The 27742-nt window shown below is 40.4% G+C and overlaps 2 protein-coding genes across 5 annotated transcripts in view; one reads left to right on the top strand and one right to left on the bottom strand.

The window, feature by feature from the left end:
* The window catches only part of CTR9 (CTR9 homolog, Paf1/RNA polymerase II complex component), a 37859-nt gene extending 20598 nt beyond the window's left edge, over window positions 1-17261 (top strand). Inside the window, exons 25-26 of one of the 3 annotated variants that reach the window (XR_013930752.1) lie at window positions 186-4133; window positions 4573-17261. Coding sequence is in view for 1 of the 3 variants with exons in the window: in XM_080404641.1 (XP_080260767.1) it covers window positions 186-594 (409 nt within the window). In the remaining 2 variants the exon portion in view is untranslated. Of the gene's footprint in view, window positions 1-185 lie in introns of all 3 variants that reach the window. The other 2 variants (XR_013930753.1, XM_080404641.1) reach the window with 2 other exon arrangements.
* A 505-nt stretch (window positions 17262-17766) lies between these two features.
* On the bottom strand, window positions 17767-27742 carry EIF4G2 (eukaryotic translation initiation factor 4 gamma 2). 2 transcript variants are annotated; one of them, XM_080404676.1, is made up of 22 exons: window positions 27702-27742; window positions 27327-27437; window positions 27052-27117; window positions 26524-26649; window positions 26024-26126; window positions 25222-25353; window positions 25066-25132; window positions 24831-24982; window positions 24290-24400; window positions 23631-23714; window positions 23448-23546; window positions 23076-23217; window positions 22824-22984; window positions 22275-22388; window positions 21347-21472; window positions 21014-21118; window positions 20707-20922; window positions 20219-20477; window positions 19798-20002; window positions 19123-19334; window positions 18882-19003; window positions 17767-18594 (listed from the first exon to the last, which is right to left on the bottom strand). In XM_080404676.1, the coding sequence occupies exons 1-22, from the start codon at window positions 27725-27727 to the stop codon at window positions 18529-18531; spliced, it is 2805 nt and encodes a 934-aa protein (XP_080260802.1). In that variant the 5' UTR covers window positions 27728-27742; the 3' UTR covers window positions 17767-18528. The 2 variants fall into 2 exon arrangements, with proteins under 2 accessions (XP_080260802.1, XP_080260803.1); XM_080404677.1 differs by lacking the exon at window positions 22275-22388.

The following is a 27742-nucleotide window of genomic DNA, read 5'->3' as shown; positions in this document are numbered from 1 at the left end:
AAAGATAATGAGAAGCCTTTCATTGTACTCACAACATTGCTTTCCATTGCAAATTAATTCTATTCGTTGTTCTCATTCTGGTAATGCTAGCATTACATAAATCCTGGTGTCTCACCTTATTTTTAAGCTAAGGATAGCATCTTTTTCATACTGGTTTTGATGTTTCTTTTTTTTCTTCCCTACAGACACGCTAGGAATAGCAACAGTGATTCAGATGATGGGGAACAGCAGCACAAACAACGCATTGTTTCTGATAGTGATTCTGATAACAGAAACAAATCTGGTAGTGAGGCAGGTAGTCCGAGGAGGTCCAGTGTCCACCCATCTGAGGAAGATTCTGACAGTGACAGGCCAGCTAGAAAAAGGAGGCGGTCAGATTCGGAGCAGTCTGACAATGAGTCTGTACAGTCGGGGAGAAGTCGATCTGGTGGATCAGAAAATGAATCTCGCCCAGCTTCTCGCAGTGCTGACTCCGACAGAGATTCTGAGAGAGGATCTGACAATGAGGGTTCTGGCAGAGGATCTGGTAATGAGTCTGAACCAGAAGGCTCCAACGATGAGGGGTCTGAAGGGGGTTCAGATGACAGTGATTAAGTCTAAATTACAGACCATCTTTTTAAAACGTTCATGTAAATATTTCAGTTATGGGGAAAATCCAATTTTTATATTTGAAAACTGTGATTTAAAAAACCTTAATGTTTTAGTACACTGTTGTGAGACCTTCCTGTGATTATTTCTGTTAGCAACTAATGGATGTTTCTCTAAGGTGGCTTATGGTGTATTCTTAAATTGAAAGTGCTGTAGGTGAACGGATCCCTGTACTATAATCAGCACACCAAGGATGGAACGCATGGAAAAACTATGGAACGTAAAATCTCTGTTTAGGTGGTTCCAGAGTGGCCAAAACTGTGTGTTCTGTGCTTATACATGCATAGATGGATCTTAAAATCCTATCAAATGGAACAAAAAGCTGTGGATATTTATCTTTTTCCTCATTCTGAATAAAAGTCAGTAGGAAGTTTTTCGTACTTTCTATTACAGAATACATTTGCCATGATGCAGCTCCTTGTATTTCCAAGAGTTTCTTCTTTTGCTTCTGTTTTTGTGTTAAATCAGGTGAAAAGGTGCAGATACTAAAGAGATTTTATAAAGTAGCGATCCAGATGTAGATGAAATACTTAAATTGGCAGGTAAAAAATAATTGGAGAACTCCGTATTACTTGAGGAAGATAAAGCTGCCAGTATCACAATAAACTGTTCCTGCTTATTTGCTTGGAGTGATCTATTCTGCCCCTGAGAAAGTATAAGCAAAAAAACCCAGAAAATGTTAGATTTAACAAAGGAATCTGTTCTGTAGAAATAATCTTAACTTTATTTTAGCTTGAGTACATGGATTTTGGAATTAAATCCTTTCGTTATAATGTGTTCAGGAACAACAATAAAAAAATTGCTGTGTTGTAGACAAAAGTGAATCTGATTTCTCCCTGCAGTTCTGAAAAGGTATTTCCCCCCCGCCAACTTTTTTCGCTGGTCATCAAGTCCTCTGTGAAGCGTTTGCTAAGAGAAGATTATGTAGATCTGGATAGTGTATTAATACTGTTTTTAATAGACTATATAGCCTAAACTATGTTGCTTTGTTTTTAGAAGGTCTGGATTGTCACTGCTAATACTTCACTTGAAGTACAAACTGAAAGTTAGTTTTCCCATGCTGCTATTTCTGGTTTGCTGTGAGCATTAGCTGTTCTCATTGTGTATGGGGTTTTTTTTCCATGTGTTTATGGGCTGTTGGTAACCATAGCAGCCAAAACAGACTGTAGGACCCTTGAGATGTCTCTCTTTGTGGCTCAGCTTGGTATCAAGTTTCTGTATGTGGTCTTACCTAAAACTTAACCTGTTTGGTAACGTGCACAGTAGAAGAACAGCTATCATCTTTGTTGGATTAGAGCCAATGTTAGCTGAGTCTTCTTGTTGATATAGTCACTTAGGTGGAAGATTTGTGACAGTCCAAGACTTGGAAGCTAGATAGCTTTGAAGACATATGCTTGAGGGAAATCTGTGGCCCTTATAGAAGATTATTGTCTTGATAAAGAGAATCATGACCCAGGTTCTCACCCCTTTCAGAGTCACAAGCAAGCAGTGAGTAGGTGAGGTGTGTATGCCTGATGTCTCACTGCTTCACTTAGGAAGCTGCAAAGAAGTATGAGGAAATTAACGCAACTAAGGAAAGCTAATACATGCAAAGAGACAAATTCAGCAATGGCAAGTGTGAGAGTAACCAGCTTTTAGCAATAGGAAGAAAGAAAATGTATAGCACTTACTATGGGATCTTAGAAAAATTTTCTGCCTCAAATACTTCTCCACTATCATAGCCTTTTGTATCATGCTGTTAATTGTAAAAGGCTGAAGGGTTTGGGTTGGTGCTGTATGTATCAAAAGGTATTTTCTGTAGGTAAAAGTTGGCTCTCGATCGTGCTGAGTGGGTCTTCAGATCCAACATCCAGTTGGAGAGAAATATTTTCAGTGAGTCTAAGCCAAGAGTGGTTTCCATATGTCTATTGTCTGAGGAATGAGTGCGTTTCATAAGCTTTCCACAGTTGGAAAGGAGGCTTGTAGGAAGAGGTTATGACTTTGTTACAAAACGACTTGAAAGGTGTGATATAGTAGAGGCCAATCAGCAGGCAAAGAAGGGACAGGAGCTGCTGCTGCTTCTCTTGCCGTGCTTTTGCTGAGCAGAAGGTGGGGCACAGACCCCAAAACCCAGGACTCTGCCTTCCTTCTTCCCTTTGATTAGGAGGGTTAATGGGAGGATTAAGGTTATATATGTGATGTGTTGCCATAATTGGAGAAGAGGCTGTGTTTTAGCTTAATTCATATTTTCTCATGCTTGTTTTTTGAAAGCGCAGTATTACAATGTTGCCATCGTTCTCTCTTGGCAGCGTGCCTTGTTTTCTGAAGTAGGTGGTTGGCTGGCAGCTATTAAATTCCTTTATTTATAGCACTAATGTATTTGAGAATAAAATACGGGAGTTAGAAGCGTGGTACTACATTGCTATAGAAATACTTTATTCCTAGTTTGGTATGTATCCACTAACAAGTTTTCATGAACGTATGAAAAGAGTGTTTCCTATTGAGCTGTAATGCAGCGTAGCAATTTGCTCTCCTCATGTGCGAGCATGTCTTCTCTAGAATGCAGTAGAGAAGGATCATGTAAAGTTTGCTGTTAGCAAGCTGTTGATTTAAAAACCCCACCTCATTCCTGAAACTTACAGACTAGACTTCACAGAACAAACACTTTAAATACAACTTAAAAATAATTACAGTTGCTCAGTTGCATGGTTGCATGGTTTTGCGGTTTTAGTTTTGTTTTGTTTTTTTTTTAATCCACTTACTCACCTTTTTCTCTTTCAGAATCTTTTCCAAGTCAGTACTTGGTGGGAAAGAGTAGCTGTCGTTGCTGAGTAATAAGGCATCTGTGCTTAAATTGGTTCTTTGTCTTTCTAAATGTCCACTTCGGCTAATTTAACTGGGGAAACAAAAGTAGCCTATCCACAGAGAAGCAAGGTGCAGGAATATATTTGGGAATGTACTGCCAAAGGAATGCTTTGGACAAGGCAAGACCTGTGGTAGGAGCAATACAGCTAAAATTGTATCAGTTATTTTCATAAGGAAGGGCCTCTTCTTGGGAATAAGTTGCTTTCCACGTTAAATATCTCCCTGTTTAGAGCAATGTTTGTTGTAGCAGGGCCTTTTCCTCCTATACAGATTTAAACTATTACTGTATTAAACTGTATTGCTCTTTGTTCTTATGATGTAGTGCTCAGATGATCCTCTTGTTTGATAGTAGTAGCTGACTTGAAGTGAATGAATCTTGAATTCACGGGTTACCTGGAAAAATTCCTACAGCTGGAGCTGCAGTCAGCAAGGACAAATTCAGTATTAATATAGGTGACAAAATAGATGTGAAAAAGGGTATGTGACCAAGTACTACTACTTCTCATAGCTGGTAGTACTTAACACTCTCCTAATAACAGTCTTCTATTATTTAGCTAAACGCTGTAGTTGCTCTACAGGAGGATTTGGAGACAGAAGCTAGAGGATACCAAATACAGGAATACTTAGGAGAGAAATTCCAGGTAAGTAATATCTAAAACGTGTAGGTTTCTATCCTGTCTGTGACTTCAGTCTGCATCTGCTCAAACTTTTGTGCAGCTTATACTTGAAGTATTTGAAACTTTAAGATTTTTTTTTATTATTGTTCTTGGCAGAACCTGTAGAAGGTACAGATGTATAGTCATGCAGCTCATAACATGTCTCCTATTCCTTTGGTCTGGAACTGCTAGAGAAGTTAAGAATGTTCATCATGGTTATGTTCTTTGAATTAAGTTTATTTTATTGTCAGGGATAGACCTGTCCCTCTGGGTTGTTCTCATGCCCTTTTTTATTTTTTCCTTTACCCGTAGGCAAAAATTCCTCCTTGCTCTGCAACCTCCAGAGCTTGGGGCTGCCTAAGTATTTGGCCTGCAAACTTAAGTCATAACAGCAGACTTAATTGAGTTTACCTTTTCCTTACAGCTCCATTTGAAAAGATACATGCTACAGAGTCCATATTGCAGCTTCTAAATATGTATCCTCCTTAGTTTGTGCATGTCTCTGTATCTGGCTGTTTGGAGATGCCCCCAGCATCGGGCAGGCTGTGTTTGCTCGGAAGTTTACAAGCGCCTCGTACCTTCCCACCCATTCCGTGTTGATTAAAACACAAATGCCCTGGTTTAGCCAAAGAAGCAGTTTCTTTTAGTACCTTAGGGTGAGTGTCATGTGGCAGTGACTTCTACGGTGTTTTCTGTTGCCTTAAAAGAGTCCAAGCAGTGCTCTGGCTCTTTGAGCCTTTCTGAGCCCTTCAGAGTTCTTGGATGAATCTCTTCTCTTGTCTCTCTTTAAGGCTCTATGAATACCATACGCTAATTGCAACAGCCAAAGCGTTCTTGCATGCATTGAAGAATATTGTGGGTCTGCTCTGGTTTTTATGGCTCGGATCACTGGCCTCCTGTCACAGGTGCAGTTCACTGGTCCCACAGTACCTTCAGTGACTATAGATACAGTCTGGAATGATCTGCTTAGACCTATATTCTAATGTCTAAGTGACTTTCTAATTTAGGTTACAGAGCGGTAGTAAAGAACTGAATCTTTGCTAGCTGCTCATCCTGTAACAACAGGACAGAGGAGGTGGTAGTTGAAGAAGAATCTCTTGCAATGCTATATTCCCTCTGGCTCTTTCCACAAATCCATTCAGAGAAAACTGCCTTTAGAATCCTCCCCCCTTTGCGCCTGAATGTTCTGGCTATACAGGCACTGGGCTATATCGACAGGCTGCTGTAAGCAGGACACTTTCAGAGGCAAGATACTAATTGATCTCAGTCTTGACTTTCCTTGCACCGGTGACAGTTTGCTACCTATTTTGAAGATACATCACAGAATATGAAACATCTCTTCACCTCCACTCTTTCAAGACAGATAACTGTTTTGTTCCGACTTCCAATAGAGTTTGAACTCCATAAACTAGCTCTTCTGTATCTGCCGTGATGTACTGAATTATGCCTAGTATGTGTCCTGTTCTTATGGGAGTCTCTCTAAGCAAAAGGTAACTTTCTTTTTTCTTGTGGGAAGCTGTCTTGGATGAGCTGGAGAGGAAGAATTATTGTCAGCAACTGTTTTCTAATACTACAAAGGAAAGAGGAATTATGTCTCATCAGGGTTTGCAGGAAGTAAGCATATTCACATGCAAAATCAAGATGGCGGTTTTACTCAAAATGGTCTTGATTCTCCAGACACATACACCTGTAACCTCCAGCATACCTACTTCTAAATTTCAGCAAAGACATGCCTGTTAAGAGTGGTTGCACTTAATGGTGAGTACAGGCTGCTTCTGGGGCACATTTGTCTGCTTTTGATGATGTCCTAACAGGGGTGCTTGACTTGTTCTGCAGAGCTACAGGAAGTTGGAATTTGTCTCTCTGCTCAGAATTACTATTTCTGGTCAGATCTTATCTCTTTAGATTGTTATCACTTAGCTGAGTATCTATTAAATGCTCTTCATAGTTAAATGCTCTTCATAGATGAAGACTGTGCCGGTTAGGCAGTCAAAAGCATTTCCCTGGATGTGTACCGGGAAGCACTGGGCTTCTGCCTTGTCCCTCTCATCTTCAAGCATTTGTTCTGGTTTATGGTCACTGCATCAGGAGAATTATTAATGTGTGCTTGCAGGACTCTTAACCTGTAACTCTTTCTTGGAGTGTTCCTCATTTTGTTCTTCAGTGTGCAAGGCACAAGAGCCTTACAGGCATTAGCTTGAGTTATGGATATAAGGTAATGAGGTAGCGTTAAATAAGCAAAATTGTATTATTGAAAGGGACAGGGAAGGAAAGAAACAAAAAGACACAATGTGTCAGGTTGGTGCTTCAAATAGATACGATTTGTGGTCTTGATGCATAATTAATTGAGTCTCTTTTTCTTACTTAGATTTTCTATTTTGGCTTTCTTTTGCTCTATACTCACATATAACTAGTTAATGCCCAATGAGACCCTTGCTTTGCCTGTCAGTGTTTCAATTTCCACTATATGTAAACAGTGTAGGGGAAAGGATATTTTTTTCAGTGTAGATGCAAGAGCTATTGATTATTCAACTGTACAACCAGAGAGTGGAAATTGGAGGAGTAGAATCAAACAAAATATACATTAAAAAAAATAGAAAAAATTGTCACAAAAGACAATCTAGAGCTGGAAAGTCACTCGCAGATAAGATCAGTGCTCCAGGGTTGCAGTTGCAGAGGCACTTCTTGTATAAGCAGCAGCATTATCAGCAGAGTTATGTGCATTCCTAATGGAAAGTTTGAATGGAACATGTGAAGAAAAACACACCTTGGTCACCTCTCCCAGCTGCCATAGTATATCTACAGCATGGAACTACGCTGCTCTGTCCGGTTCAGTCAGTGTGCTGTGATCTAAGAAGAACCCATGGCTCACGTCAGCTGGCTGCAATACCAGCCTTTCTCCATGTATAAGCTTGCAACATCTATAGTATTTCCACAGAAATTATGCTTGGTAAAAAAAAACCTGCAAATTTTAAGTTGCTCGCTGACTTGTTCTAAATTGCCTACAAACATTAGCAGTTAGTTACCTTCAGTTGTACTTCTGCAGGATGTCTCCTTGCTTTGTTCCAGCTCAAGTCATGTAGTGTTTGGTTTTTACTGTTTTCTTAATTTTTTTTGTCCTTAATGTGACTTCTAAAAGATGTGTAAGAAAGTGCAGTGGACAAGGAGACAGGCAAAGCCGTGGGCTGCAGGTTGTCTATCAGGAGACCTGAATTACATAGAGCACATTCTCACCGCTGCCTCTCTGCGGGCAAACAACCACTCAAGTCTTTTTACCCCTTCTGCAATTTGTGTGACTCGAATAGAATTTAAGCTGCTTAGGACCAGGATGATTTCGTAGTGAGTTGTATGGTACCTAAAATACTGGAATCCCAACTTGTTCAGATTTCCAGGTGCTACTTTAAAATCATATTTATTTCTTAGGGTGGTTGGTTTTAATAATAATGCAATCATATGTTTTGCTAAACTGTTTGTAACCCTTTATTTTCTTCTACTTGATTAGATTATTGAAACCATGTATAATCATTACTGTGGCAAAAAAAATAACTTCAAAAAGTAGGATAATACAGATTGGGTCAATGTTTTTCATTCCTAGTCCAAGGTGACTTACCTTTTTTTATCCATTAACTCACAACAGGAGAATACAGCCTCCTCTATTTCACGTCGGGCCCTTTTTGTCTGATCTATGTGGTCCTTGGAGCATAAATTATATCTTACTCCATTACAAAAGGGCAAGCGTTGTTGCTTGATTAATAATTAGGATGCTATCTTCAACATATGCAACAGCTTCCTTCTCCTTCGACGTAGAAAGGTTAGTTATTGAAAATGATCTGGGTTTGATTTTGAATGGCCTAATTTAAAAAGAGAATATTAACACATCATTTTACCACTAGAAAGGCTGAAGTCCTAGCCCAGATTATGACTTGGAAACTAATTAGGGCCAGAACTGTCTTACAGAATTAAACCTTTATTGCTAAAAGCTCATCTTCATTGTTGATCTCTATGTTGAAGAGCTTGGTTTGGGGCTAGGGAGGCCTTGAGTCAATTCCTGGCTTAAGTAAACTGCTGCAAAGCTGCTTTGGTTTTACAGAGTACTTTCTGTAGGCAATTAATCAATATCTTCTGGAAAGCTTCAGCATAGGCTGTGCTCATAGTTGCACAATCCCCTGAGGTTACCAAATAATCACATGTGTTTATTTTGTTTGTGGAAACTTCCCATGATGATGTGTTCAAAAAAACCCACCCCAAAACAATAACAACAAAAAAAAAGCAATAAACAAAACATCTCAAAACACAACAACAACAAAAATGCTCCAAACCAACCATGGGAGGAGGGGAGATGGGAAGCAGAACTGAAAAACCCACAAAAAACCCTCCCAAACGCTGTATAAGAGGGCAGCTTAAAAGTCACTGGAAGACTGAGAGCGAAGTTACTCTTAACAGAATTACCAGGCTGTAGTTAGCTTTTTCCAGCGTATAAAGGAAAAAGAAGATTCTTCTTGGCACCTGAAGCATACCAAGGCTTACCCAGTGCCTGAGTTAAATAAGACTGGTAAGGTTCCAGTTCCTCGGGGGCTGGCCCCTGTGGTGCCCTGAATGACTCCACTGGCAGCAGAGTAACCTCGTTCCCTGACAGCAGGGGACACGACAGCCGTGCTTCAGCTTGGGTCTGTCCTTCAGAATTCCTTAAAGAAGCTGCCCAACTATACGACTGTCTGGGATGTTTCTCCTCAGTCTCAGAGTTGTGCTTGAGGCAGAGTTACAGAAACGTTCATCTCATCTTTGGGGCCTCTTGGAGTGGGGGCCAAAGCTGTGTGCTTCCCAGCAGAAAGCAGGTTGGTGCTGGAGGCAGCGCTGGCTCTAGCGGCGGCAGAGAAATTCTGGGCAGACACTCCTGACCAGGAGCAGCAATTTCAAGAGAAAAAGGAGGCAGCTGTGCTTGGCACAGTTGAAAAGAAAACTTGCCACCGAACAGAGAGGTGTAGGCTACACATCAAGAATGCTTCACTTTCAAACAACCGGTAGATTCTGACATAAATGTTGTTACATGGATGACCTGGAAAAGCGTCATCACTAGATGAACCTGCAGGCTCACAGTATCAGAACTGCAGTTGATGCAGTCCAGCGAATGTCTCTCCCTACGCTTTGGGGCTTAGCCCAGTCTTTAGCATCCTTCCCCCCACCTTCTGCTTGGATTTAGTGGAACGTCTAATTGTAATCATCTTTGCTGTGAACTCACTGGTCAACTGCCTTAGGATCCTGTCAACTGCCACAAACGCAGACATCACATATTAATAGTTAAGAGGATGCATTTCTGTGATCTTTTAAAAATTAGTAAATCCGGTATGACTAAAATGAACTAATGTTACAACTTTTGGGTACAGGAGAAAAGCTACGGCAAAGCTGGCTCTTCCATAGCCAACACATTTCTTTTCCTGAAAGCAGAAACCCTTCAGATTTGCACCTATCTAATGGGAATGATAATTTTGATCGACACGCGGAATATCTTTTCTTGTATATGCTCCAAGTAGCTCATGGGATACATATTTAACTAAACTCAACTGGCCAGACCATCAGCGGGGTGCAGGATGCGACAGCAGTTTGATGGAGTGGGGGGAAGAAGGTCAGAGGAAGACTGGTTAACCGGTTAACCTTCACTGCTGTGTGAACTGGCACACGCAGCGCCTCAAGAGGCACAGGGTGCTGTAGCCCCTCTTCATACTGATGGTAAATCCATGCTTAATCTTGGGAATGATGTTTAGAAACCTGTTACTTGACAGTTTAATTTTTTTTTTTTTAACAAAAACAGTAATGGTAATTTGACAACTAAATTGCCACTGTATAACTCCGTGTTAACCTATGAAGTTTAAGGATGTAGAAGGGAATGTTCTGCTCGGTTTGGTTAAAGGAATTACAGCCACAATTGATGCCAAGTGAAAGAGAATTATTTTGAAAGCAAGTTACCGTTACACAGAACAACCGTGAAAAAAGGTTACCTTCGAGAACAGTCACAGAGCTCGAATAATCTAAAAATCCAGCCGAGAGAATTGAGGAAAATTCTAAATTTGAAGAAAAGTAAGCTTCTAATTAAGAGGTATAGATACATATCTACCGAATTTTGTCAGAATGTAAGACTTCTTTACCTACTGTCTACTTCACAAGAGTTACTGACACAGTTGTACCTGGGAAATAGGGCACCAAGCTCCTGTCTTCAGTACTGCCAGCTGATTTGATCCTCATTCTTGTTTTATCTGGTGCTTTCTCCAAACTTCACCTGCAAGAGTAACAAAAACTAACCCTCTTCTGTGCTGGTTGTTGTTGTTTATGATTTGAGGGTGGTTTTTTTTGTTTTGTGGTTCATTGTTTGGTTTTTTAAGTGTTTAGCCTTTGTGGTTGCAGTGAAAAGTTTGGCCGGCTGAAGCAAAGCTTCCCTGAAGATACAAAACTAGAAAAGCAAATGAAAACAAGCCAGTATTTACTATGTGTCAAAATCTCCAAACCTTCTGGATTTAGTTTTTGATGGACCCATCTCATGTTTCTGAATGGTTAGGATTGAGAAGGAGAGAGGAGACATAGCACATATAAAGGATTATGCATGGAGAAGTATGCATGGAATTTTTTTTTCCACTAGGGTGACTGAATTCCATAATGGTCTCCCTTGGACTTAAAGGACTGCCTCAAAGATACAGGCCTGCCTGCAGCGGCTGGAGAGGCTGGGGAGAGAGAGTTCAGGGGGTGACATACGAGGCTGAAAGGCAGAAACTCCTCAACAGTACAAAGAAGAAATGGGGAAAGAATGTGGGTTACAGATGTGGAAATACAGCGGTTTAGAGAAACTGCCAGCATCTCCAGCAGAAGAAAAACCAAGACAGACAAAGACAAAAATATCTGTACATAACAATTACCAATTTGGTAAATTTTAGAGGCCTTGAGATACATGATGGTCAAGATTTTCTTTACGTGTATTGTTACCTATTTTTGTTTTTCCTGGGGAGATGTATGCATTTCCTGTATTGCATCTCATTTTTCTTATAAGTCACACAGCTAAACGTAAAATGCTAATTAAGTGAGTTACTGCAAGTGCCATATAGAGAAAATCTCCATGTTGCTTTCCAAGTTATATGGCCAGGCGATTTTATCTTCAGACATCTAAAAATTAGCAGTCTAGACGCTCTGCACAGGCCCATGGAGGCTCCCGGACTGACATCCCCAGAGGGCAGATCATCCTATCCCAAGATAATGATCTAAGGTAGGTGGAATGATTCACTTTTTGAGGAACCTGTTTGTTGCCTAAGGAGTGTATAGATGTCTAGACACTCCACATTTGGATACTTAATTTAAGAGGAATGGCACCCAACAAAACAGTAGCTCACACATCATCATTGTTACTCATGTGAATTGCTTTCCAATTTTAGACATAATTTACCTTTCTCATCCCCTCTCCCGCTCAAGAACTATCAGGTAGGATCAAGTTTACACAATAAACTGTAAAACTTAAAAGGGAGATTTCCGGCAAGCTTGCATACAGTTGGTATCCATCTACCAGTTCTGGTAGGTTACACGAACACACCTACTGAGTTCAGTGGGCTGTCACAGGTTTAAGCTAGAGCAGCTATTTGCAAAAACGGAGACAGGGATGGGGTTCTTGGTTTTATTGTGTTATGATCCCTACCAACACTGTAAATCTACTGAGCTATTTATCTAAATCAGTTTATGAATGGCCTTTCATCGTATCTAAATACATCATGGTCTTGAAAGTTAATCAAGCTGTTAGTGTCATTACATCAGTTCTATAGGAGGGAAGTTCTATAGCAAGTCACCATGGAAACGCTTACCAGAGCAGGAGATCAAACTGATGTATTGATCTAGCGAGTACCCACAGTTACCCGTGTCCTCCTGCAAGCAGCGCAGTACACCCCCCTCGGTCCTTGCTTTGTCTCGCTTGGCACTTCCTCCAGAGTCTGGCTAGGGCTCTGCTTCCCGACAGTTTTCTTCATACAAAATGGAGACAGTCCTACACTTGGTCCGCTCCCTGTGCTACATCTTCTGATAATATTTAAGGTTAAGCTGTCAGCTGTACCCCAGTACAGTTCCTGTTGTTTTGTTGTAGTGATATTGGGAAGAGGGATTAGTAGTAATGCTTGTACTATTAATCGTATTGATCAGGATCTGAAATATTAACTCAGCAAGCAATAGAAGCATAAAAATTGAATAGCATTTGTCTAAGCAAAACACAGGAAATACAAATAAATGGGGTATGTCTCTAATGTACATATACAAAATACACATACGTGTGTATATATGCACATGTAAAAAAAGCAAGGTGTTAAGTACTTCCCCTGCTTTATGCCTCTGGCTCAGAAGGAATGCCGAGACAGCCTCACACACACGTTTGGCACTTCTTTCGTGACTTCGCTGTGGAGAACTGTTTTCTAAAGGAGCAGCTGTGCACTGATTTTCCAGATTTGTATTTGTATGATGTCACCTTATCACTGAATCATAATGGCAGTGTAACATCACAGCAATGTGCCAGGTTCATTTCTTCATGTAAATTCCCAAGGAAAAGAAAGCATGTTAGGCTTTGGGTTTATAATTTGATTAATACATAGGAAACCTGTTACTAGAAAAAGTATATGATTGGAATTGGTCTGTTAACTGATCATAAAAGCTTAGGGACCCATGGTAAGAGATGACAGTACTAGTCCTGCCTAACAGCAGAAACTAAGCAAGGCTCTACCACACTGAACTCTGGTGTAACTTGGTATTGTTTTGATCATTTAATTCCAGTCTGCAAGATTCCTCTCTGAGAAAGGCCAGTCACCCAGTGTTCTATACTGCTGAAGTGATTAAAGCTTCAGCCGTCTATGAAATGTGAAAGGATATGCAATCATTACTCAGAGGGTTAAACAAAATTGCCAGAGATGCAAATCAAGCTTTCACCTGTTATTTCAGTTTTTGCTAAAGTTCTTGCTCGCTTACCCTTCGTTTCTCAGATTCCACTATCCTACCAGGAAGAAAAACATCTGTTTTTGTAACAGAACAAACTGTATAAACTCTTCATCCTCCACGTACTTTATCGCAAGATCCCTTTTCCTTTCACAAACTTAGATGGTGTTGTACAGCTCCTTAGATAATAAAATTCTGGGCATACTTCACACATCAGATCCTTCAGGCACTTTCACTGCTAACCTAAACAAGAACTAAATGCAAGATCTAAATTGTTATAAACTCCAAAATATTTGAAGATAAAACCCCTGCTCAGATGGTTGCATTTCCTTGCTCCAGCCATATATTTATGCCAAGCCTAACTGTTGGCATGGCTGCTTAGTCAACTCATTAGAAGTAACACTTAACTGGTCTCCAACTATGAGCTGCATGTAATCCGAGGAAATAGATGTGGGCTCTCTAAAACCAATCTGCATCACTTCACGTCACCACAGTAAAAGCCACACCTCTAAAGGAACTCCTGTCTGAAGAATCTTCCTCACTCCCTGAACTTCAGAGGTAAAGGCCTGATCGTTCCAGAGAGATCTTTGTCATTTAAAAGCAAAGCCTGTTCTGTGGTACCTGGATAGGACTGGATCCAGGGAGATACTCTAAGTGGGTTGTGTCTTACTAGATAGGAAAAAATTTTCCATGCAGCAGTTTTTGAAGAAATGCCAAGCCTTCTTTGGATGTCTTCTCTGGGTTGTTCTGGAAGCAGACACAGAACAACTCTGCCCTATTGATATAGTCTCTTGTAAGTTACCTTGAGTAGTTCCACTAAACCCCAAGACGTGCAACTATAGACCTGCTGTACAATTTTTTTCTTTCCTGTCACAGTAAGCAGCTGGTCTCATCTGCATATGGTTATTTGTTGTGATTTTGAAAATACAAAATGTGAGCAACTGTACCAATTAATAGATTTTTCAGGCTTTACCCCTGAAGTGAGACCGTATCTGCCTGTAGAGGCAAGATGACTGCTAAATACTTCTGGTCTCTGGCCAACATCATTGAAGATAAAAAGCACCAGCGATAAACCTACAAGAAGATACAGCAATTTGTGTGAGGCAAGGGAAGAAGTAGCTTCACACAGGTACCTTTGATAATGAAGTACGCTGTGTGATATCTTGATGCATTTTGCCCCTAGTCTCACATTCCAATTTCCATTTTCCTTATTTGTTCAAATAATAATTGTATGAAGTCACCCACCAGCTTCAAAACTGGTTTTTATCCAATTGCAACCAATTATACAAGCAACTCTTCAAAATTAACACGTGGGTCTCACATGCTGAACTATTAAATACTTCATCTCAGGCCCTGCTTTAACCACAGCGTATGCTTTCGCCTCAGCAATCCTGTGTTCCTTCAACGTAAGGCATACATCACCACCCACTTCTACAGACTGCCCTCTCCTTCCAGGAGGGTACAAAGCACGTACTGCTGCTTTATTCTCTCCCCAACGCCCTCCACGATCACCCTCGCTTCTCCAGTTCAGTGTGGTACTGTGCCCCACACAGCCCTTCAGCTCTTAACCTCGGCCAAACATCAGCTGCACGGAGCTCCTCAAGCAGCCCCACGTCAGTTCCCCACCCAGAAGTGGGTGAGGTGGGGAACTGTAGGAGTTGCACTACTGGTATTCATCACCTCTCAAAACTACCAACTTCCTTCTCACGATTTAACGTAGGGAAGGGAAACACTCGCATCTGACACTAAATCCCCCTTACACACTTGACGGGGGCAAGCCAACGTACCCGTCTGTTGTAGTTAAGACCTTAGACGAGCAGTATTCGAAGGAACATCATAGCAAGCAGCAGCTACAGAAGCTTCTCCAGGCAGGCCTGTAAGCTCACCCTTCACTTCGCTCCATCAGCTCTCTTGTAACCGCTTTCAAGAGAACATTAAATGGCATTAACTCACTTGAACTAGTCACTGCAGCTGCTAGTCTGGATTGTGACATGAACTGTGGTAATTCACACTTCATATGCATTGTACGAATTCACAGCAACTAGTCTTCAAGACCATGCTGAAATTACCCAATTGTCACTTGGATTTATTCAAAAAAATACTCCAAATCCAAATAGCACTAAGGTGGAGGCTTCCATCTGCTAAAAAAAAAAAAAAAAAAAAAAAAAAAAAAAATAGGTCAGTGAAGTCACACTCACAAAATGTTTTGTTCTGTACCCAACCCTCTACCTCACCCCCATAAGGCTCCTTCCTGTAATTCTCCCCCAAGAAAAATAATGCCCGTGCAGAATTATGGTTTTTGACTTTTGGAAATTTTGATCAGGAAACTTTCCTGAAATACCTAGATTCAATACAAAACTAAGCACAAGGAACAGTTTCTGCTTAAGAGAGATCTAGTCTTCTATTGTTATAAAGACCAACAACAAACAGCAGTCCGACTATCATGCTTGTTTTTTTGGAAAAGGTGAGCATTCACAGTGACTAGTCACTTCCAATAACCAACCTGGAACTTCTCCTGCAGGAATCTTGTAATCCAATATGCACTGACTCATTCCAACGGACATGCTTGGCACTGCTTTGCTGCCAAAGCACCAGACAACTCTGACACGTGGAACTGAAGTTTCTTCAAACAGTAACTGCAACCTGATTCAGCATTTCAGAAGGTGGGACTTTACGACTGTAACTGGTACAAAAACGCGTTTTACATGCAACTTTCCCAAATCTCTGGTAAAACATTAACAAAATTAATACTAATAGAAGCCATTATCATTGATCAACTATATTGTTTTAATTTTGACTGACTTCACTATTTCAAACTGAGTATGCTCCATTTACATTTGAGGTACAATGCAACTCATAGTTCTAAGCCACACGAAAAGTTCCATTCCTCACTTTTGGTCATGGTTCTTAGAGTTTTACTTTTCTCTGCGGGTTCCTAATTTACTGACTAGCTACAAACAAGCCAAGCAGTAAAGCCTCCATGCATTAAGTACAGAAGCCTGCAGCAATTACTTTTTTGACTGGGCAAGAATACAAGACTCAGTTATGCTATTGAAGCAATCTACAGCTGCCAGCTCAACCTTCTCCGATACTTTGTCGAAAGATAGCTGCAGAATCCATTTCTCTTCTTCTGAAGTTTTGATCTGCAATTGTTGTACTTGTACCTCCTTTTCCTAGTATTGCCTTTTTCTCACCTCTACAGAAAATTCAGTTGAAGCTACTGGTCAGGACTGTTCCTTCATGACTTGTGGCTCACCCCCACCTTCAGCAATGGGCTTAGAAGTGAACCTTGAAATTACGGTATGTTCCTGTATCCCAAAATAAAGGGTGTTTAAACCATGATGACATCTATTTGAGAAGCATCTTTGACCACCCAAACAGAGACATGAAATGAGGTTAAACCCTGCAGCCCCTATAGCTACAGCATCAAATACGTTACTCTACAGGTAAGAAACTCTTCAATTTATGAAATATTACACTGGGTAGTGACTGGAACACGTGGGGGGGGTTTTAAGGCCCCATGACTTAACTTCTGTGTAACAGCTGTGAGCAGTAACAGCTACATCAAGAGCTTGTCTTCAAGCCATTTAAGTGAGTTAGGGCCCTCCTCTCTTATTTGAGCTAGGGGCCACGGAACTACCTTGTTCTCCTGCTCACTGCCAGATACTAAACAGTCTGCATTGCCAAAGTGCAGCATATTACGGAATTTTTCTCAGCAATCCAAGAATTAAACACCAGTTATAAATATAGTTTACGGAATTCACAGTACATCCTCTTACTGGGCTATACGTTGTACAGCAAGCTACAGAGGCATCTGGAGAAACTCACTGAAGCAATCTGACTTGCAAGCACAAGAGGTTTACAACACTTGATAAAAGGCAGGTTAGGAAGCCTGCCTTCCACAGCAAGTTGCCAGAACAAATAGAGCCACTGCCCCAGCCATAGCACTTTTAAGATGCATCAGTGCAACTCTCCCCTTCCCTCAAAGCAAGCCCATTCACCATCTCTAGTTGTCTTCTCATGCTCCACTTGCAATGCACAAGACAGTATGTAAGCTAAAGCACTTCCACCACTGGCAAAACCAAGTTTCAGAGACAATCCTGTTTTGCTGTTATAAACACACCCTCTCTCAGGAGTTCAAAGTCTTTAGTATCAATGAGCAGGGGGGGGGGAAAAAAATCACTAGGGACAAGGTTCTAGGAAGTAAGATATTTTGAGTATTTAATAGATGACATTCCAAGCCTATACAATGCAACATTGAACTCTTTTCAGTTCTGATTTTTTTTTTCTTTCTCCTTTTTGCCAATTTGATTTGAGAAACAGGCAGCTAATAAGTCAGTGCCACTTGATTAAAGACATGCATGTGACCTGGGGAAGTTCAAAGCATTAGGAAGTTAAAAAGCACATACTCACTGATAAAACATACATTGGACCACAAGGCAAACTCCTACTATTACCTTCAGCACAATTTCTTAATTTTCCTCCTGTCACAGCCAATCTGTAGTGTCTAGTCTTGTCTGTGACGTTATTTCGAATTCACTTGCATATTAAGACAAGTGGTACATAAAGGATCTTAGGATGGTCCCAGTCTAAGTCAACTCCCACTGATGCTTCCATTAAGTAAACTAGTCGTCAATCAAAGCTTTTCTACTGGGAGACATTCAGAAACAAGTCAAGTATCACAATGTTTATTGATAGATACAAGTATATAAAATCAGGGCATGAACATGTCTCGATAAATTAAGTAGACTTAATTTCAGTACTATAATAGAGGGACCAATTCAAATTTCTCACCATGTCATGTTTCACACCCACAAAAACCTCTTCCAAAAGGGCATTAAACCATCTCCTCAGCTGATCAGTTTTTGTGCAAGTAAACTGTTTCTTTTAAAAAAAAGACTTGTGCACTTGCCCAGGCTCATGGATATTAAAACCTAGCACATAAAGCCCATTACTAGAGGTAGAAATACAGGCAATATACTATTACGGCAACAACCATCGATTACAGTTAAGGATTCCTGTAACAACCAAATGGATAATCAAATATTGCAACAACTCAAGTATTACACTGAGCAAAGTGCATTTCTACAGTATTCAGTGTTGCTATTCAGTTTTCTAACTTAAAAACAGCCTATGATAACTGGCAGCAAAGAAGACCCTTGCAACAGACTGCTTCTGCTCGAGAACTTATGATGTAATTATTGCATGCTGCTAATACACTGTTACCTAAACATTAAAGATACTCTAAAATATTTTTATTGTAGACTATTAAGACATACTACAAAAACCTTTTGCAGAGGATATCCTATTGACATACTTCTGCTTTAAATATTGTGAAACATTACAGCGGAATGAATTTTCGCAGTGGTTAGGTCAAATGCAGTTACATCATAGCAACAGTATGTTTGCACAATTTAAGGCTTTGGCTGGTTCTTTAGTCAGCTTCTTCTTCAGATTCTTCTTCTTCAGCAGTTTCCAGCCAGGTTAGCCACTGGTTTACCTGCAGTTACATAAAATGGGTTTAAGGGAGCAGGAATTATTTCCCCACTGTATACTTCTGCGAAACACTGCTCCCCCCTGCCCCCCAAATAATTTGAAACATCTTTCAGCCACACTCAGCACTAGATGTACGTCTCTAGTTACAGATGTAGTTCATCTTGCCACACTCCTTTCTAGTGAAATGCTCCATAACTAAAATACTAACAGTCTTTTAACACTGTCTGAAAGCTTTCTCAAACACTCAAGTCCAGCAGAGATCACAAGTGTCCTTAATATTAGGAAGTTTACCTGGAATAAAGCTTTGCCTTTCCCTGGAAACTCTTGAGTAATATCTTCCTTCCATGCCAAGAAAGCTTCTTCTTCAATGATCTCCATGTCATAGAAATGAACAAAGAAGCGCAGTAACATGCCTGTGGAAGTAAATTTAAACTTCGGTTAGCTTTATGGCCTTCTGAACAGCCTAGCTGAGTAAGAAACCGAAAGCCATGAATACTCAAGTTAGATTTCAGCAACATCTTGATGCGCATACCTTTTGGAAAGTTATTGTTGTAGCAGTGCACCTGGAGTGCATATAAAGCACTCACTTGCAGATCAACATGGTCATGGAGAAACTTCTGCATTACTGGTTTGAAGGAAAGAAGCAGTTGTTTTTCCTGCTCTAGCTGCTCTTTAGATGGAGCAGATGAAGAATCCGATTCGTCACTAGGTGGGTTTACTTCACTAGAAATATACTGCAAGAAACTGAACAACAACAACAGTGAAGCTCTGAACTTCAGCTAGATTTTCATGTTCTCAAAAACATTGAGTACTGTCAAGCTCAGTTTACTAGCCATTACTAAAAAACGCCTTCCTGCTTTTATCAGCAGTTAAGTGCATGCACAGCAGATCAGTATAGTGGCTGACTGTGCAGAAGCAAAACTAGGATTTCTGTGGTGCTCACAGTTCTGAAACATTTTTTTTTTTAAAAAATACACAGGTATAGGTTTCTTTCTGAGGAGAAGCTACACTTCACTGATCCAAGCCTGGAGACTTACATTTCTTTGCAAATACAATGGGTGCTTAATACAAAGGAAGTTCACTCCGAACAATTTATCTCCCTTCATACTCTTTCTGTACAGAGCTACACGTCAGCCCTTACAGAGTCAGTGACTTACTGGTAGCTTAACAGAAGACATGCCTGAGCTAGGTCAGGATAGTATCTCACCTGGTCATCAATATATTCACAAATCCTTTATCTACATGAAGTTTGGGTGAAATGTTATCTTTAATCCACTTGTAGATGGCTTGAGGGGATGGATCCGATTTTATTTGCTTTAGCAGTTCCTTCTCCAGTTTCAGAAGTGGGAACAAGAAACTAAGCCCCTTCCCTTCTAAGATCTCCAGCATGCGGTCCTTGTTCTGGTCAATTTCTGAGAAGACAGACAGACACACTTCAGCACCAGTGCTAATCAAATCTATGATCAATGGTTCATAGGTCTAAGCACCTCTTACACACCATTCCTAAGGAAGCTTGACAGCTGATATCATCTAAACACCACTATGTTATTTTACTCTGCTGTTAAAGAACCCTGCAGTAGCGCATACACTAACACAAGGTGTCATAAGAGCCATGTGATAACTCTTACCTGGTAACATTTTCTGCATATTCACTTTGCTTTGTTGGAATAATTCTGTTAGCCATTCACGATCTTGTAACTTAGCTAACTGCTGAAGGCAGAGCAGGAAGAGAGGGAAATGGGTGCCACTTTCCAGTGGTTGAGCCAGTTCGGAAATGCTCACCAGTTCTGAAATAATGGCACGAGCTGCAAACTGTGCTAAGTAGGATTTCACCAACGGGATGTCCACCTCCAGTTTGGGGCACTGGTCCAATACATTCAGGAATGCCTAAGAAATGGTAAACACACAAGTTAATAAGGAATTTTGGAATTTTGTTGTGCACAATACTACTACATAGGAGCCCTATGTTTCTTTTTTGCGTTATACCCCTTTGCCAAGAGGTTCCCCATTGTTGTTACATCCACAGGACTTAGAAAACTTTACATCCTGCCTTTGTGCAAGCTAAACACCAGGAACAGACCATCAACAAGGACAGCAGCCTATCAGACTGCAGTACCTGCATGAAGTTGTCACTTGTGGCTATTCCCTCCTGCTTGAGCAAGCTGATCAAAGTACTTGCTTTCTCTTTGTCTTCGTCTGATCTATCTAGGGATTGAATGATTACTTTACTCAACATCTCAGGAATGAAGTGTTTTGGAGCTCTCATCTCTCTCACAGTATTGACAGCATCATTAGCATTTCCATTGTTCAGATACTCAGTCACAACAGCTTCCTAGAAAAAAAAGCCTAGTTAAAAACATACATTCCTTTTTTTAAAAAACATACACACCGCTTTAAGCAGCACTATTACATACTTAACTTACAGTTTGTTTAAGTAGCTCTTCTTTAGAAGGAGGTGGTTTCTTGGTGGTCTTTGCAGGCTTTTCTTGTATAAGTGGTGGATTTGTTTTAAGACCAAGTTGAGGAGGCTGAAAAACATACCAGAATTTGTTTTTTTTGCAGTACACCTACCTACATTTACGTGAAGTTTAAAAACCACCAAACAGATACAAAGGCAGATAGCAGCCAGAGTAGTTTCATGTTTCTGCTTTGTGTAGTGACACTTGTCTCTCCCCTCCCCTATTAGAAACCGATCCAAGTCTTACATGCATGAAGAAATCAAGCATGGCCAACAAAACAGCAATTTTACTATTTACCTGTCCCAAAGGTGGTGTCTGAGTGCGTGGTGGTTGAGCACTGGGAGGAATCATAGTTATCTGGGGCTGAAGCTTTGGCACTTGGTTTTTATTCATTAGAAAAGACTGAGCAGGTCTCAGGCTAATCTGTAAAGAGATAAGTCAGGAAAAAAAAGACCTCAAACTGTTTCAAGTATTCCAATCAGGTATACACAGCCATGGACTCGCAGCAACCAATCCCACCAAAGCATGACTTGTTCACTCAAATACAGATTAAGCCACATGTGTACTGTGGGCTTAATTCACCCACAAGCATGACTATGAATCACAACTTGCTGCAAATTACTGGTATTTAATTCCATTGGTATCAGTATCTGGAATTGCTCCTTTTAGATGCAGTATGTTAGAGACCCAAGAAGATAACTTTGCGTATTTGCTCATGTATTTCAGAGGCAAGATAAAACTCTACCAATTGCTCAGAAATCAGGATACAAGTCTGATTTCTTGTATCACTCGAAATAACAATGCAGTTTACTTTGTGTTTGACATTTTTCTTATTAGCCAGTTCTTAAAAAAAAATAATCAAAAATTTAGCCTGGTCCAGCACTTCATGGTTTCTAAAGTTTAGTTTTCTCTGAAGTTTTAATTAAATGTATTGTTATCAATATGATGCATGGGAACTGATGTCAGAGTAGTGTTCTTGGGGAGGAGTGGGGGAAGGAAGGGACACCCCAAGAAATTGCCCTCATATCTCAGTCTTGCTCATAGGACGCTGGACACCCTAAGAAAAGTGAGGGGTAAGGTGAAAGAGGAAGGGACAAAGAAGAGGAGGAGGAGGAGGAGGAGAAGGAGAAAGAGTTCCAGCATTAGTCCTCATAATAACGCGTCTTGCTATAATCATTGGGCAATATTTAGAATAGGCTTTAAGTAATGTAGGCATGTAATGTACCTCATCTGCATTAAGCTGTCCTTTCTTAGAAAACCGAGGTGGCATATCCTTCGACTGTCCTTGTTGCTGGGATAAGAGTCCCTGATTCTGGTTATGGTAGAGCTGGCTTTGCCCCTATTTCAGAAAGGGAGATATAGAGAAAGAAGTGCAGATGATGGAGTGGCGTACATCATATGGTAAGTAGTACCAGAGGGACCAGAGGAACAAAGATTCTATTTGCCAGGAAGGGAGAAAGAAGGAGCAGGGGTGGTGGGAGAGTAGCACCTATCCCTAAAAACAGGGCTATCTTAAATAAAACACACCATTCTGACCCACCAAAGCCACATGCACCTTTTCTTGCAGAAAAAAAAAAAAAAAGTGTATTCCTTGCATCTCTTGCACAATTTAAAAAGTGAGTTTAGAATTTTTTTTGTATCAGCTGAGCATCAGTTCTTAATCAGACTCAAATCTGAGAAGTCTTTCAACATAAGCAGACTACAATCCATAACATACGCATCTGTAGAAGAGCTTCTAAAAAAGCTGAAGTCATGCCATGAACACCCTCCTTACCTGACTTTTCAGAAAAGATTTGCCTAGTTCTCCAAACTGGGATTGAGCAGAAGGCATGAGGTGACCCCCATGGCCATTGAAAAGTTGGTTTGAACGATGGCGTCCCATGGTGGGTGAAAATCTGTCCTGAATAACCCCTGGACCAGTACCAATTCCACTACCTGTATTACAAAGGGAGACAAAAGACAATTTTAGTTCCTGTTTAACACAGTACAGCCACAGTCACCACCCAGCCCTGCAGTTTCAGGGTACCTGGCATTTGTCCAAACATATCAGCAAGCCCTCCGAGTGGGTCCCTGTCAAGTTTCATCCTGGGTGGCATAAAGGGTCCCTCCAGAAAGAAGTCACTTCTCATCCCTTGAGACATAGGAGCAGGAATAAAAACTCCCAGATCCTTTAAAACAGGAATTATAATTTTCGTCAGTTTGGAGCAATAGCGCCTCAGGAAGTCAAGTTTTTAGCCCTGAACTATGTAAGTCCATCTGATTTTAACCCGTAACTCCTTACTGTCATACTCTACTCTAAGAACTAGTCTTAGGAGCACAGCCTAGGTTTTATGACACGGAGTATAAACAGCATAAGGATCCACTTAACACTTGAGTAGAAGCCAAGCACAAGACTTACTTTTACTGCATCTTGACGGATTTGATTGATAGTCTTTGGTCCATTGTCAAGAAAAGCTTTGCGAGGAACCCAGTTGTGTTCTCTCAACTCCACAGTATCCTTGGAACATAACAGATTATTAGCAAAGGATTCAAGATAACTTTGTGACAAAAAAGGAAGTAGTAAGCCATTTTATCACCATACCTGCAGCAGGAAACGAATCCTTGCTGGCAATTCCTTACTTGACATCAAGGAGCGCATACGGGCAAAGTACTGATCCATTAAGGACTGGGGGAACAAAAGTGATGTTACAAGTTAAGGGCTAAGTATATCAATGTCTTGATTATTTTTAGGAAAGGTGACCACATTCAAGACAGATATCCAAGATCAAATAATAAACCAGACTGGCCTTTCCTGCCATGTCAGTGTCCTTGATGGTAGCAGAGCTTAAGGAAAGCCTAAGACATCTCATCTGAGTCAGAGATGACAGCCTGCCGAATTCTCATTACTATGACACCACTTCAAGTTTACATTCAGAACTCACAAATCAAAGCCTTGCCATCTGTCAGATCACCTAGCTGTGTTCAGAACACTGTTCTTCACCACATCTTTTCAAGTAGCATTTAGGAAACAAGTCTCACTTTTATGACCTCCTTATGTCCCTAACTGCACCCTGGAAAGACATTTAAACCCATTTTGAAGACTGGCTCCTCTTGCTATCAAGACCTTGTACTCTTGCTTTCTGAGTCACAGCCTCAGTGTTGTACTCATCAATACGATGTTCAATACGCAATGTTCAGGCAACTGAAAGTCTTGGCTATAGACTTTCACTAGCTTAATGGCTGCAGCAGATATGCACATACCTTGGCTTTTGCATGGTCTAATCTAGGTCCCACTGTCCTCATTATCTGACAGAGGCACTCCAAATCCTCCCCCATATCTTTGAGTTGGACTCTCTTCTTCTTTTCCAAAAGCTGGAATATTAAAGGAGAATTGGCCATTTCAATGTATTATAAATAACAGTATATATTAAGTGACAATTTTATACAGACACACACAGAAACCTTTCATCTTCTCTTAAGGACAAATGGACTTGAAAATTGGTTTTGAAGACTTGCTATCTCAAGTACTTATTACTCATACATATATGTGCTTTATAGTAGCTGTGATACTTCTGTCTAGGCCAAACTACATGGAGACAATTCCCATGGCTTCGAACACAGCCAACTGTACTTGTTCATCACACCAAGATCTTTCATTTCAAATAGCGGGGGTTAGATAATTGACAGGAAACATTTTTGGGGCATTTTATGTTCCAAGATTCCTAGAGCAGCCTAAAAATTTAAGCTTTTTAATTTATAAGTCCTATTTTGTTCTTTGCCCCCACCCAATCTGAATACTCACTGTTTTGATGCACTTATGAAGGATAGATTCATGAATAAGATCAAGCTTGCCAAGTTCTCCAATGAATTTGATGTTCCCCAGCATCTTGATCTTGGCAATGGCTCTCTGTTCCTCCTCCTCAGGGAGGAGGGGACCATCGTGCTTATCATAGACTGGAAAACAAAGAAGCATGTTTAACGTGGCTGTGAAAAGAAGAGGTAAGTAAGTTCCATATTGAAATGGTGTTAAAGCTTACTATCAACATTTCTGGTTCGGTTTTCAAATTCATCTTGAAGTTTAGATATTAGGAGGCGTCTGAATGTCTAGGAGACGAAAACAGAACACTTGAGTCCATCAGTGCAACTATATATGCCAGCCAAATTTATTACTCCAGGTTGAAAGATATACTCACTGTGCTTTGCTTCTGTCCTGGATGACTCTCTGCTGATGGGCCATCAAAGTTGGGTGCATCTTCTGCCAGTCGCAGACATAGTTGAGCATACAGTGAGCTATACTTGGGCTCTTCAAGGGCTTTGTCTACGATCTAAATACAGCGATTCTGAGTGAGGTTTGACATATGCAACCATTATCAGAAAAGTAAGCTGCAAGACACACGCTGCAGTGTTACCACTCTATGTGATCTACAACTTTTTCTTGGCCATTTCAAACACACAGAAATAGTGGATTTTACATTAACACTGATCTTAAATGCTGAAGGCGAAGGAAAGAAGCTGTTCTATGCTACTGGATCCTTCGCCAACATGAGACAAATTTGAAGTTCAGCATCAGAACACCCAAGTCAGGATGGCCAATCTGATCCCAAAATTAAACAAAGTGACATGACAGTTAATGATCGGCGTACCAAGAGGTCACCTGTGGTAGCTTTTCCAAGACCATTAGGCTTGTTTATCAGCATAACACTAAGAGGGGAGGCCAGGAAATTGAGGCTGCTGACAAACATTTTCAATTAAAAAAAAAAATGCATATGACATCTAATGATTCCTGAGACTTCTAAAACTCAGAGTTTAAGAGTATTAGGTCTACTTCTTCCTCAGTATATCCTTTTTGCACAAAGTAGGAAGGGCATTTCTGTAGGTCTGGATCATTAAACATTGCATTAGCCCTGTTACTTCTGCATCCCATTAAAAACAGACAACCCTTTTTGTTTTTAACATGCAAGAAAAACGTAGTTCAAAGAAATGCAGCCAACATACCAGCAGTATGACCCCTTTTAGGATGAGCTTAGATTCTACACCCACATTGAGGAGCTCAAGGCATAGCTTGTCAAACTTTTCAGGAGTAAGCTTATTTAGTATGCTGAAGAGGAACAAACAAAAATAAGAATCCGTAAGATACTGCATGTATGCTACAGCAGAGTTTAGACCCAAATCTACCTTTACTTCTTGATTGAATCTATTAAATAAAGATTGAAGACTTATACTTTCCACTCCGCTCTTTTTCTGAGGAGGTATTTAGAATGCAAAATACTATCAACAAGTCCAACCCTCTCACAAGAATTACTTCTTAAGTGTTTGCTGCTACTGGCCTATCAGTTTCTGCCTTTCTTCCAAAGAGCACCACATGGCCCCCATCCCCAGAACTTGAGACCCATATGTCTTCCTTTTCTCCAGCCCATTTATTAGAGATGTATGTTGCTGAATTTAACAGTACAGAAAGAAAAAAAAGACCAAAAAACATTTTATGACGAGCTTACCCTCTTACTTTCCTGAAGATTGCATCATGTCGTTCTTTGTCATTTGCGGAGTCGTCATCTCGTCTAGTGCTTCGTGAAGGAATCCATTTCTGAGCGTTTTGCCCTGGGGTTTTCCCCAGGAACTCGCTATAAAATTTTAGGAATGGTTGTAAACCAGAAAATTTCATAAACTGACCTTTTAAACTTTCAGTATTGCCTTACTTAGGCTAACTCTGTTACTAGCTTTTTTAAGCGCATGCACTTAACCCTGGCAACACCACATCTCTTTAGAAGTATTCACTTAATACAGCCACTCAAGAAAACCCTCTGAACTTCTAAAGCGAAATGCATGAGATAAGTCTGCGCACCTCCTATTACTCTGAACAGATCATATGCTATCCTGCCACAGACTGGAGCACATCAACACATCATGAACTCCATAGATATTCCCAGTACAGCTTTAAAGATACTCTATTTTCAACTCCGTATTCACCACAAAGCATTCTCTGGCTTTAAAATCATGTCAAGGCAAAAAGCAAGATGACATACCTGTTGCTGGCAGTCTTGGGATAGTGCTGAGGTGCACCCCTACCACCTCCTCCGCCTGAAGAAGCACTGTTAATTAAAAACAGTCATGTAATCTTATGTAATTCAAAATTCCCATGCTTTCAATTACATGTCAGTTTTGGTATAGAACTAGAACAAGTTAAATTCTCCTTGAAAGACAGTTTCCACCGCCAAGTATTCAAACAAAAAGAAAACCCCAAACCAACCAATGAAGGGGCAAAAAAAAAAAAAAAAAGCAAAAACCAAACCACTAGTACCTGAAACGAGAAGCACCCCCTTCTGCAATCGCACTCTCCACTTTGGCGGCTTGACAACGAAGAATCTTCAAAAGAATAAAATTAAATTGACGGGGTGGGGAAAAACAAAACCTAGAAAGACAAATCAAGCATTCATATTATAGCTGTTTTACTAGCAGCCATAGTATCTAACTTACAATAAAAGCACAAACGTTTGTTAAGAGAATGGGAGCCCTGAAACACTAAACTTCATAAAAGGTAGGAAAACTTATTTATGCAATACTGACTACACTCACAGAAAGCTCAGTTTCACCATTACAGCCACGTTTTCCAACGAGGGTGAGGGAGAAGAGACAAGGAAATCAGTGATCGAGAAAGTAAGAACCTCAAACTTACCGTCCACGCCCCAGAAGCACTTGCATTACAAAAGAGCAATT

This window comes from Falco punctatus, assembly GCF_963210335.1.
Source record: "Falco punctatus genome assembly, chromosome: 10".
NCBI lineage: Eukaryota > Metazoa > Chordata > Aves > Falconiformes > Falconidae > Falco > Falco punctatus.
Note: the sequence above shows the minus strand (reverse complement) of the source record. Positions and strands in the feature narration are given on the sequence as shown.